The sequence below is a fragment of the Solanum lycopersicum genome, chromosome 1, assembly GCF_036512215.1.
Source record: "Solanum lycopersicum chromosome 1, SLM_r2.1".
NCBI lineage: Eukaryota > Viridiplantae > Streptophyta > Magnoliopsida > Solanales > Solanaceae > Solanum > Solanum lycopersicum.
The window spans coordinates 74,503,500-74,516,787 of NC_090800.1; the positions used below are offsets into that span (position 1 = coordinate 74,503,500).

The 13,288-nt window shown below is 32.0% G+C and overlaps 2 protein-coding genes and 1 non-coding gene across 3 annotated transcripts; 1 reads left to right on the top strand and 2 right to left on the bottom strand.

Moving 5' to 3' along the window:
- The first annotated feature begins 424 nt into the window (after window positions 1–424).
- Window positions 425–566, top strand: MIR403 (microRNA MIR403). Its single transcript, NR_130079.1, has one exon. It is a non-coding gene; the product is annotated as a microRNA MIR403 (primary transcript).
- Window positions 567–3,523: 2,957 nt separating this feature from the next.
- On the bottom strand, window positions 3,524–4,756 carry LOC112941389 (probable ubiquitin-conjugating enzyme E2 25). Its single transcript, XM_026030853.2, has one exon. The coding sequence runs from the start codon at window positions 4,544–4,546 to the stop codon at window positions 3,692–3,694; it is 855 nt and encodes a 284-aa protein (XP_025886638.1). The 5' UTR covers window positions 4,547–4,756; the 3' UTR covers window positions 3,524–3,691.
- A 4,856-nt stretch (window positions 4,757–9,612) lies between these two features.
- On the bottom strand, window positions 9,613–12,848 carry LOC101263843 (stachyose synthase). The gene is made up of 4 exons (XM_004229330.5): window positions 11,300–12,848; window positions 11,053–11,230; window positions 10,454–10,821; window positions 9,613–10,285 (listed from the first exon to the last, which is right to left on the bottom strand). Exons 1-4 carry the CDS (start codon window positions 12,782–12,784, stop codon window positions 9,707–9,709), a joined length of 2,610 nt encoding a protein of 869 aa, XP_004229378.3. The 5' UTR covers window positions 12,785–12,848; the 3' UTR covers window positions 9,613–9,706.
- Between the last annotated feature and the right edge of the window lie 440 nt (window positions 12,849–13,288).

A 13,288-nucleotide genomic window follows, 5' to 3' on the forward strand; every position in this document is an offset into this window, starting at 1 on the left:
TCGAACAATACTTTATAATAATAACAAGTGGGTGAAGATTTGAAAAGAGGGAAAAATATTCACAAGCAACTATTTGGGGATAAAGGAAAGTTAACATTTGAACATCAAAGTTGGTGAAATTCATATGTTAAATATTATAATATGATATACCTTAGTGAATTCATGTATATTCAGAATAAATCAATAATTTTTTTTTAATTATATATTTTAAGATATAAAGCATGTATTTAAATATATTTGAATGACTAAAATTCGGTGAAAAGAGAAATGATTTTTACTTAATCAGGTAACACAGTTATATCTGGTGAGATTTTACCTATAAATAGAATGAAGAAACTCACCTTCATTAGGTATCCGCCGTACAAACCCGGCCGAACACCGGCTTCCATCGGCCCTGCTTTTTTCTCTCAAGTTCGTGCAGACAAGAAATTGAAAATCAGGAAGAGGCATATTTCACGTTTGTGCGTGAATCTAACAACTCTTTTCATCTGAAAAACTGTTATTGTTTGCTAGATTCACGCACAAGCTCGTAATATGGCTTTTCCAATCTCTGCGCTTTGATTTCTCCAATTGGTGTGACACTGACCTGACCTCTTTGTGTTTCCGTGCTCTATACTGATTTGATTGATTCTCATCTATCATTTGCATTAGCTACGAAGCTCTTTGGAAATGGATAAGCCCTCTTTTATAGTAATACTAATACTTCATAATCTGCATCTGCTCTCTTGAATTTGAAGAATGGACTCTGTTTTACATTAGAAATCCATGATTCATCTGTTTGTTTATCTATTTTGTAGCATGAGTTTGTAGTTAATGTATTGGGGTAGAGGATGGACTTATTGAACCTTTCTTTCTTTTTGTTTTTTTCTTATGGATCTGAATTGATTTAATGGATTCATTTTGGTTACCTGAGTAATACTGGTTTAGATGGTTTGGGCATGTGAAGATGTGATGCACAAACTCCTGTTGGTTATAATAGTTATGAAGAGAGATAGTAGACTGAAGAAGTGTTGGAGAGAGTTTGATTAGACCGGACATGACTCGGTTTCATCTTACCGAGGACATGACCTTAGTTAGGAAAGTGTGGAGAACGCGTGATGACCTTAGATGGGTAAGTGTGGAGATTGCTCGGTAGAGTAGATATTGGAGTGGTGTGTTGGTGTCCGAGAGTCTAGGCTTGTTCGCGTTTTGTCATTGTGCTAGAGGTGTTATTATAGTTCTTGATTGTGATATCTATCATCACCGTTGTTTATTGTGATTCCATTATCACGATATTTTGTTGTTTTTGGTCCCTTTTTGGGGATTTGCAGTGCCCCTTGTTAGTTGCTATGTTTTTACCACAGTTTTCTTCTTTCTTGTACTTGGATTTGTTGTATAAACCAAGTGTCTTTCGGAAACAATCTCTCTATCTCCCCAAGTTAGTGGTAAGGTTTGTGTCATTCTACATTCCCCATACCCCAATTTTGAGATTTCACTGGATATGTTGTTGCTGTTGTGTTGTTGCAGTAATTTTGATTGTTATATTTCACTTGCTTATGTTCATGGTTCCCAGTTATGTTGCTTGGACTCTCCGAAAAAAGAAGTAACACGTGTCGTATTCTTCAAAGATATACTACTTCTGGAGAACTCGACATGTACCAGTTGCCATTTTTAAAGAGCTCGAGCAACATAGCCCCCAAGGTAATTCCAGTAAACAGTTTGAGAGTAGCACTTGTTCAATAAATTGCAGATGGTAACAACTATACCATTAATGTATCAGGTTCATTACTTCTCAACCAAAATAAGAGGGAGAATAATGCTTGAACAGGTTAAACATCTCTCATTTGGCACAAAGAGTTGACTAATGCTTGAACAGGTTCGAAAATCGTGGAACAGTTATGATAACAACTTCATCAGTGAATGGAGAAGCAGGAGGTAGAATGCCAACAGCATCAACTACCCTATGGATAAGAATAGATGGTGAATTCAGTAAATCAGCAGCAGATATATGAGGCTCTTGACTTGCATTTTTGGTAAACAATGTCAAAGTATCTTTATCTCAAAACTCTAGTTTGTTTTTCTTCCTAAATTAATGTTCCTTGCTCCAAATTCTTCATTGTTTCCTTTCGTTTTAATTATAATGTGAACATGATACTATTTGTCATCTTTATTTTCTCTGAATCCCAATAGATGAGTAAATTAACTTTGGAATGAACAAGGAGATTTGCTGTAGGTTGATGCTAAACCAATTGAGACTTTTGCTTAATTTAATACTAAAATGATGAGGGAAGATGTTTCCACTTCTTCGCTTTATAAGTCAGTAATTTGAGAGTGACATGTTAAGTTGCAACAAGTCTATGCATTCATCATATATCTATCTTTAGTTTATTGGGTAATGTTCTATTTCCAAATAGGTAAAGATTCATGCTCTTCTCCATATGATGATTTCCATTCCTTTTAATTACATGGGGCTTCACTAACTGGATGTTTTACAAATGAGGTAAGATTGATGTTGATGGTACAAGCTAGCTCAAGTGAAACAATCATAACTTCCTAATGAGAATTCAATCCCTTGCCAGCTGTGGAAATCAACTTCAAATTCACGAATTTGGTTTTGGAGGAAGATGGTTAATTTTGGTGTTAGCAGTTTGGTGAACTTTGTAAGATCCAGAAAAGGCTGAATGAGGTAAATCTCACATTGTATGCTCCAGTATCTTTCTCTCTTCTTTTTTGTATATTCATACATTGCTTCACTGCCTGAACTGTAAAAAACACAGATGCTATAAAGCATAAGACTACCTAGTACCTCCGAATGTTAACTATAAGGTGTACTCAGTCTCGTGAACTAATTTCAGGATGTCTTTACAGCTCATTACACTTTGGAAGCAATTGAATCCAAGAGCAAGACTAAAAGGATCAATATTAGGCGAATAACTCTAAAAAGTTCAATATTAGGCTATATTAAATCGAACCATCAACGAGTATGCATTTCCCTACAGGAATGTGACATTACATGTTGGAAGCAATTGAATCCAAGAACAAAACTAAAAGGATGAATGTTAGGCGTCTAACTCTAAAAAGTTCAACATTAGGCTATATATTAAATTATCATTAACGAGTATGTATCCCTATTGGAGTGTGAGTACATATGTGGTGAAATAATAAGTGGGATATGTTATCATGATGTTAGCTGGTTTCTTCTTCAAGTCGAACATATTTCACTTTTATGTTTTGACGCAACACAATAGTTGTGACACTCGGTAATTTGTCATGTTTCTTTTGTCTATTTAAGCAAACTTGGGAAATTTGCAAGGTTTGTTTTTACCTGTTCTATGACATTCATAAACACGGGTTGGGTTGAAGGGAAAAATAAAAGTGAACAGATACTTATCAAAGGAAAAAATTACTTTTTCATTCCAACATGAATTTCCATCTGCTGTTTGAAGTATTAAGTGAATTGTTGATCATAACCATCAGAAATATGTGCAGTATGCTTCTTGCTCCAAATTTGGGAATTCAACAATAAATAGATGGGGAAAATTGATAATTCAATAAGGTAAATTTACTAGCATTGAAAAAATCAAAGAAATGATTATGCAAAATTATTCTGCTCATCCGCGTACCATATTGACTACTACTACTCCTATTTTTTTTTCAGGCCAGTTTTTTTTTAAGCTTAGAGAGTACGTTGCTCAAGATAAGTTCAACATTCTTAACTAACCCTTGGCTGTTTGATCTTCTCCTCTGCCGGAAGGTCTACCAAAATATGGTGCTTGCAATATGTTCCATTCTGTTCAAAAGCCCTGTAGAGTTCATGGAAAAGATCAACCATCGAGTCACTGTCATCCATTTGCTTCTTGTAGTTGAGCAGAATATGGTGAGCCCTTGTCCTGAAGTATCCCGCTACAAAATCTCGGAAGTTCATGAGGGGTTCCTTCAGCATACATATCATGCCCTTACATGTGGAGGTAAATGCATTCTTGTAACCTTCTCTACCGCAAGGATTTACGCCTGTGGTACTCAAGATTGAAGTCTGAATAGCTGTGAGCACTTGCAATATGTTAGACTTGTGTGGATTCCACTTGCCTTGAACACCACAATACCAGTTAGCCACAATGTTACCACCTTCCAATAGACTAAGTGTAACCTTACCCTTAGGGTCCAAAAATTCGTTCAAGTCAAGTTGATAAGAATGGTAATGGATTCTTGGAGGACAATTAGGATAGTTTCTTGGGAAAAGTATGTCGAAAAAGAAGAGGCCATGGGCGTAAGGCGTATTTGGTGGACCAACAATGACTGTTCTCATAAGATCAATCCTTTTCTCATAAGACTTGACAACAATGGAACTGGGAAGCTTCTTCTCCAATAAAAGCCATTCTTTTTCGATTTGTTGGCGAAAGGCGCTATCCAATCCCATGTTCTTGGAATTTCTGTCATATTTCAAGAAGTGATGATCATTTGGAGGATAGTAAAGTATGCTAAATTTGTTGATCTGGTTAAACCTCTGTTCAATATCGTCGATAATTTCTTCTATTTCTCCATACATGTTCTTGTTTGCCTCATCCATTGATTGGTTTTGCTTGTTATGAATCAATTCAAAAGCAAGCAGTTGTTTTTTTGGTATATTATGTTCTCTGAAAAAAAACCTCCCTATTTATTTGGAAGGAATTCTTTTTTTTTTCAGTGTAATTTTAACAATATCAACGCCTTGCTAGGTATAATGAAAATATATAGGGATTTATATTCCTAAATCCCCACTAAATCAGGAAAAAGAGAAGGATCCATATTTAAGGTAACTATTTTGAAACCTTAATGGACTATTTCAAAGAATCCATAATATACAAGGTTAAAAATTATTTACCCTACTTTAAAAAAAAATGAAACCCCTTTTGGCTTTAAACAAAATAACGGCTCCTATTTGCAAGTTATAATTCTAAGACTGATTGGTCCTAGAACTCGAACAAATTTTGTTATAGAATTTCGTTGCAGAAGTTCTATTTTAAAAAATTGAATTAGAATTATAATCTGCGTTAAATTTAAATTGTTTCGATCGATGGGAGAATTACATACCCCAAGATGAAATTCATTTATAAAAATTTCAAACTCGAAGCACATTATAGTGAATTTTTTACATGTGACATGTAAAGGTGATTTTACTCCAAATAATGACTCAATGGAATTAGTTATCTGAGATAATGAGAATTTGTCAATTTCTTCTCGAAAAGAAAGCTTCTCTTTTGGGCTTTCAAAATTGGACTTGCAAATTGAGACCAGCATACTATCACTTGGGCTTGGTACTGAGCTTGATACGACATCTTCAATTCAAACATCAAATTTTTGAAGAATTTTTTTTTTAATTCGTATCGGATATTTATATTAAATTAATTTTACTTTTATTATTATGTGATTGAAATAAGATACATGTTAATTAATTAAAATGAACTATAGAATTTGGTATTAGCGCTAGTTTTGTTACAATCAACTCTAATTCAACACCAAATTTTACATCAAAAGGAATATTTTTTTCCTCTCCTAATTATTTCTTATTTCAAAAAATAAATTGTTTATAAAACATTCACCATATATAGTTCATATTATTTCCTTTTATAATCGTTTAATATAAAATTATTTTGTATCATAATTTTTAAATAATATAAATTTCTAGCAAATATTATACGTTCTACATAATAATGAATAATACAAATAAAAGTGAAATTATTAAAGAAATACAATAAAATAAACATTACATAATTGAAAAAAATTATTTTAAGTCTAGATAAATATTCAAGATCACTACATTGCTCCCATAAATGTTGTCCTTTATTTTCTTATATCAAGCCAAAAATTATTTAAATTGATAATTTTTATCTATTGTCATATTTCTACGATCAAAATTGAACCTTTCGACGTATCTTGAATTGGTACATTAAGATTACTCTCATCTTCAATTATTATGTTGTGCATTATAATATATGAAATTAATATATCATGTAACACTTCTTAATTTTTGTAAGAATTCATACATAAAAAATTATATAAAAAAACTAAATTTTATATCTAACATTAATATTATAAAAATATTACATAAAAAAAAATTAAATATACAAGAGATATGATTAAAACATAGAATTTATACAATGTTTAATTAAAAGTTTTGTATAGTGAAATAATATTAAAATATTCAAACAGTGAATTGTTGTGATGAATAGTGTTATACCAAATTTAGTGTAATATTATTCACACATTAAATTTGGTGTAAAAATTGGTATGGGTTGAAGTTCTAAAATTTGATATAAAATTTGATGTCGACTTAAAGATAATCTTAGGGTTTGGCAAGTGCACAAACAAAAATTAGTTAATTTTAAACAAAGTTTATAAATAACTTTTATCGCTTCAAATTAACTTCAAACCAACGAATTCAAATTATGCAGTTATATTTATCAGAACCAAACTTTAGTTAAAATGATTAAAACTTTGACATACTGTTTGTTCGAGTAAATTTCAAAAAACTTGTCCTTCCTATAAAATTAATATCAAATTCTTTAGTAAAATTAGGGAAAGTTTGTTTAGATGGCTGTTCTTTGAACCACTTGTTAATATTATTTTGTCATCATTTTAAATGCAATTCAAGAGAAATAATTCATTACTTGACCCCATTTGTTTCATGAACCAAAATTCAAATTTAAGATTTTTTAGTTTTTGCCTTTTTAAGATTTGTCAATTTTTATCATGAACCAAACTTATATTTAATCACTTTTAACTTTGATTCGTAGAATTTGTTGGTGAAGCAAGCGAGATTCAAAAGTCCAAAATTACCAATTTCTTAATATCAAGTATTTAATAGGTATAAATATAATAAAATTTATAAAAAGAAAAATTTATAACTACTTGATCATGAACTTAATTATAAGATAGTATTCCGTCTATTTATTTTTAGGGCATACTTTTAAGGCAAAACGATCATTTGTCCCTTATAAGTTTATAATTATAGAAATTCCTCAAACTAATATAATAATATAAGCGTTGATATATTATTCGGTGCGCAAGATACATTAATCGTTAAGTAAGATACATTACATTTTATACATGATACACTAATTTGATGTACACTTTATACCTGATACACTAATCTGATGCGCAAGATACATTACTCTGATGCGCGAGATACATTAATTTGATACACCGATACATTAATCTGATGCGTGAAAAATGAGGTATTTTAGAAATTTGTAAAGCTAATATGGAATAATGATAATACAAAAACTTAAAGGTGGAATTTCTGTCATTTTTCCTTATTTTTAGTTGTCATATTTGGAATTGCCACATCTATCAAAAATAAAAATTGACATGCTATTTTACAAAATTATTCTAATAATTATTATTAAGTATTTCGTCTTGAAAAAATGATCTAAGGAATAAGTAATTAATGTTATGATAGAAGGTTAATATTTGTTATGTTACCTTATATAAGTTTAGGCTTATTTGTACCAATCTTAATTCTAATTGTATTCTTGTAGTTCTCGTCATATATATTTTGTTTTTGTCATAAATATATATATGATTGATATGTCTTCTTTATTATTTTCTTCTTCTTTTACTTAAATTTAATTTACTTGAATCAAAAAATAATCTTTCCAACTCTATAAGGTAAAAAAAAAAAAACACATATTAGGAAATTAATGTTTGTAAAAGGAGAGGTTCAAAGTCGATTTATTGGAAGTGCTAGTATAATGACAATTGACAAACCGCCACAACCGTTATTCATGCCATAAAAAAATCCAAATTAATTACTTTGAGTTTTTTGAAAGCGTAAATTTTTTTACGTCATTCACTTTATGATTAATAAAAATAAAATAATAATTTACTATATTAATCATTATTTTTTTGATAAATATATCAGACAAAAAAATTAGAAACCGGTATATATTGGTTGAAATAGTTATAATGTTTGCTAGTAAATTGTCTACAAACTAGGAACAAAAATATGGTTGGATGATATACATGTGTCTCAATTAATTACCTTTGAAAAAGTTGTTCAAAGATAGTTGGTGTCGTGCTAGGACAAATTTAAGTTTCTTGTGTTACTTGTTTTCAGAAATTGGTCGGCAAATTTAAGATAATGATAATAGTAAGTAGATAATGTTCACCAATTATATTAGTTTTAATGTTCACACTTTAACTCACAACGTTATTAATTAGGGTTGTCATAAAATGAAGCGATAAATAATTTTTAATTTTAAAAATTTGTTGGTAACATATGGATGGAGGATTTTTACGGGGTTTTTCTGTGCGCTCGACTAGAAAGGTGATTTTGCAGGCGAAGGAAATATTTTTAAATATAAATTTGCTTTTATTAAATAATATTTTATCTTTTAATATAAAATTTTTCGACGAAATTTAAATGTTCAATAAAAAATATAGAGTGTATTATTAAATATGTACGTATTTTGAAGAGTGACTATCATAGAATAAGACTGGAGACTTGAAAAGAGAATGTTTGGTTAAGCGTTTAGAAATTATTCGTTTTGGGAAATATTTTTTTTTTTTGTTGATAAATAGTTTATATTTGGCAATTCATTATAAAGCATTTCTCGATGCTTTTAATTAAAAAAAATTGTATTTGACTAATATTTTAAAAAAAGTTTTGATTGTCGAATTATATATATATAAAAAGATAAATATCAATAAATATTTATTATTAAAGTTATTTTATCGAGAGAAATTATTTTTAAAATCTTTTATGAAAGAATTTAAATTAAAGTTTGTATTTTTATTTTATTAAAATAAAAATTATCTATTAAAATTTTTAATCAATAAAATACATGGATATATTCACTGAAAATATTTAGTATTGATATAATATTAACATGATAATTTAATTGTATTAAAAATTTGAAATTATTTTTTTTATATATAAAATGCATGATTACATAATCAAAAGGTTGTGAGTTGCTATACGTATTAATTGAATAGTTTGTTTTTTATAATTATATTAACAATTAATGAATTAATAAGGTAGAAACATTTCTCCTTATAATTATGAATTAAAAATGCAAGGTGTTTTTCTTTTTAGAAACAGAAATTTGCAATTTTCATAAATATGACTTGTGTTTCTCCTCAAAAAGCACTAATCTTTATTGGCCAAAAGAACAAATTTCACGTTTCCTCTGTTTATATGAAGGTACAAGGCATAAGCATTTCCAAACTATGATCAAAATTTCAGAGATACATTTTAGATAAATTAAGGTGTGATTTTGTACATTTTTATCTTACGTGACACACTCTGTGACTCTATGCAATTGAGACGTGTAAGAGATATTTAGATGTCACGTAAGCGAAAAAAGACGCACGAAATTACAAAAAAAAAAAGAGTTCAAAGGGGTAATAGAATCTTAGTTTAGTTAAGGTGTCTCTTTGAGATTTCGGTTATAGTCTAGGTGGGTACTTGTACCTTTTCCCTTTATATGAATTTGGACAATATTTCCTCCTGAGCTAGCTTTTACAGAGTTGATTGTATAATATCATAGTCTGTTCATCCCCGTTTGGGCATCTTAATCTATGCTCTAGTTATGTGTAAGCGTGAAAAAGAGTCTTAAGTTTTACCGATAGATTAACTGGTAATACACTTACATATTTTCTACTTTGGGGCAAACGTATATTTTACTTTTTTATATCGTCAAACATACTTGATTAAGAAACACATAGGCCATAGCAAAAACTTAATGCACTAAAAAATAAAGTTTACATTAGAAATGCCATTGTTCTCTTCAATCCAAGGAAGATTGATGATCAATTTGCCATCTTGTGAAGACCACTCAAACTCAACTTCAGTACCATTCAAGTAACACTTGTTAGGCAACACATTTGTGTATGCTAAGAAATTCCCACCACCTTTAACTTCAACTTTTGCACTTACATAATTAGCACCATCACCATATTGAACTCCTTGTATGGCTCCTCCACTATTGAACATGTTGGTGAGTCCAATTGGACCAAATTTAGCAATGTGGTTGAGCTGTTTTATCGGTACAAAGCTAAAGATCTCGAAAGTAGATGGTTCAAGAGTTATTGGAATTGTATCTGATGTAGACTTTGTTAAGAACAATTCCTCAGCTTGGTTGAGATACACAACATATTCCTCCGCGTTGCCCATTTCAGATGCTGCGATGAGTTGGTCCCATTCGATGTCATTGACATGAACTGATCCTTTCATTGGCTTGTAGCAATTTGAGTATCCCTTGATTCTTTTCTCCTTTGGATCCCAACCTGCTCCTTGGCAATTGAATGCACCAATGACTCCTCCATACTATGCACAAGAAGAAGAAAATCATAAATTATTGTTAAAAATAGTACGCGATCTATGAATATCATCCCAATTCAGGTCTTGTTCCGGGCTTAAATAGATAAAACATTGACGAACACGTATAAATAGGCAAAGCTAAATTAGATTAGAAGGAATTGTGTGTTGGTATACCTTGTTGAAATTCCAAATCTTGAGTATGGTTTTGCCATCAAAGAGTGGATTCTTGAAGATGCAGTCTCTAGTGGGGTGTGCAAAATATTGGCACTTGGGAATGGTGCCATCAGGGTAAACTAACTTCGTTAAAAGATCGAAATCGTGACCACCCAAGGAGTCACTAACATAAACAGGTCCTCCACAGATTGCCCTGGAGCCAGCATGGAACTTAGCACAGACATGATCAGATTGGAACATGTCCCAGTCTGGTTGAATAATCTGACCCATCCACATACTGTTGTAGGCACAATGAATCATATGAACACCTTGTAGCCAGTACACTCCATTCGGATCGCCATTTGGATCTTGGAACCAAAAATCATCCCCTATAATAACAACAAAAACATTACTAGCATCTACGTAAAAAAGACAGTCTGGTGCACTAAGCTCCCACTATGCAACCCCGTGCCTCAAGGGTTTGTTGTACGCAGTCTTACCCTACATTTCTGCAAGAGGCTACTTCAACAACTCGACCCCGTGACCTCCAACAACTTTATACTAGTGTCTACATATCCTGATAAATTTACATTATGAAAATGACAGTAAGAAATTCTTACCAACTCTTCCAATAGAGATTTGCTTTGTTCCTAGGAAGAAGAAGTCATTACATTGTTGCATACTAGATATGAGTCCAGTACCATTGAAGTTCTTTGCTAGGGATTTCGATAGCCCATCGTAATATTTCTTTCCAAGTTCAACTCGACCACCATATTCCTCGCTGACATATTCTAGTGTCTGAAAGAAAAAATCCCAATTAAAAAAATGTGCTTATAAAGTAAAATGAAAAAAAAAATGAGGACTTACATGAATAACGTCGACTTTAACTCCTGTAATTCCCACTTCAGAGAGGTAAGAATGCATTGAATCATAAAAGTCATCAGCTTGATCAGGATGAACAAGTCCAATGCCACCTTCTACTATTTTGATCACTGCAAGATCATCCATTGTCCCATCTAGGCCCTGAGAAAGTTCACACGCGATTATCTTGGAATTCAGGTGGGTAGTTCCAGGCCTTACACCACCCCAAGCACCACATAAGGCATGCCATACATAAATATCATCCAGGCCTTTGAAATGTGTCCTCAAATCCATGGTGAACGCTTTCATCCCCGAGTCCTCGGAGTAATATTCCAGTTCTTCACCATCCTTGCACATAGTCTGAAGAGAGTTGTCTTGGTTTCCACAAAACATCTCATCCAACTCCTTCTTCAGTTTCTCAATCTTTACTTCAAATAATGACAAGTCAGTAACTCCAGACTGAACCGCCTTGTCGCGAGCCTTTTCTGCATGCTCAATCTCAATTGCCTTAGATATAAGCATCTTTGGCTTATTAAGGTCAAAAAGTGGAGGATTTGGTCCTAACAAGGCTCCACCTTTGTACTTCCTGAATTTCTCACCTTCATCAAGCCTATGAAGCCTGGCAGTCATTTGAGTTCCACCAAGAACCAAATTTTTCGCATCTTCATGAGGTTCTTGATGATCAAAATTGATACTTTGCCAGCCATCATCAATAATAAGGAATCGCGGCGATACCCCACCTTGGGAAAGCTCTTTAACTCCATGCCAAACCCCTGCAGGTTCAACAGTTAAATAAAAAGCATCCCAAGTACACCAACCAAATTTATCCACAAGAGATGGAACTGATTTCTCTTCCAAGAGCTTAAAGGTATTTAGATAAACTCTAAGAGAAGTATAAGCTTCTTTCATCAAGATGTAAGGATTATCAGACACATGAACATACGCGATCGCGCCAAAAGATGATGCTTTCACTTGGCTAGAACCACTCTCAGCACAAATAAGAACATGACCATTTGTACCAGGGTGAAGTGCAGACCTGAATTTCCCTTCAATTATTGGTATAATAATCACATAAGATTTTATCTCAGGGACATCTAAGAGTACCCATTGAGTTTCCATTTGCAAATCAGAACCAGAATTTCCCACCCATTGTGTCGACCACCAAGTCTTGAACCTGAAAATGCTGAGGAAATTTCTGTCATTGAATTTCCCTAAGGAATTCATCAAGTGATGAGATGGATCATCTTTTTTGAATCCCAAGAATCCGCCATTGGAAGACGTTGAATGAGCGCGACGGAACAGGGGAAGTGGAGCAGTGGTTGTTTGGCAAATTGATGAAAAGCTTGAGAAACTAACATTGCTTGGAACTTCAAAGAGTAATGGAATGTTCTTAACAATGAGTTCTCCATTAGATAATTCAAAAAAGTTGTCCTCTTTATGAGTTTTCATTACATTTAGAATTGAGTTAATTGGATCATTTGGTGGTGCCATGACAGGGGAAAACAGAGAAATAAAACAGAGGATACAAATGAGCAAGGAAAAAAGGAATAAGTTGAATGAAATAAGAAGCAAAGAGTGCAAGTATATATAGAGAGAATTCATGCTTTGAAAGAAATAAAATTATAATAGTAGGTTTTGATTTGTTTTGTCTTTCAAACCAAAATTTCAAAATTACTTTGTTAAAGTTCGTATTAAGTCAAACCAGACAAATAAATTAAAACTTAAAAATAGGTTGTTGAGGACTGCGGTATAAGTTGTACAGACTATTCACTTTCAATGCTTTATTCGTAGCAAACTATCTAAAAATATATTTACTTTTTAGAAATTTAATACTTAAATATTGACATTTTTAAAGAATCTGAATACCGAATTCTAGGTTGGTTGAAAAAAGGAGTTAGGACGGTTGATTACGGTGATAACAGTTATTTTGATAAAGGGATTTATTGATTGTGGCCACCTGTATAATCCTTCTAGAGCAAAGGGTCCATCTTTATT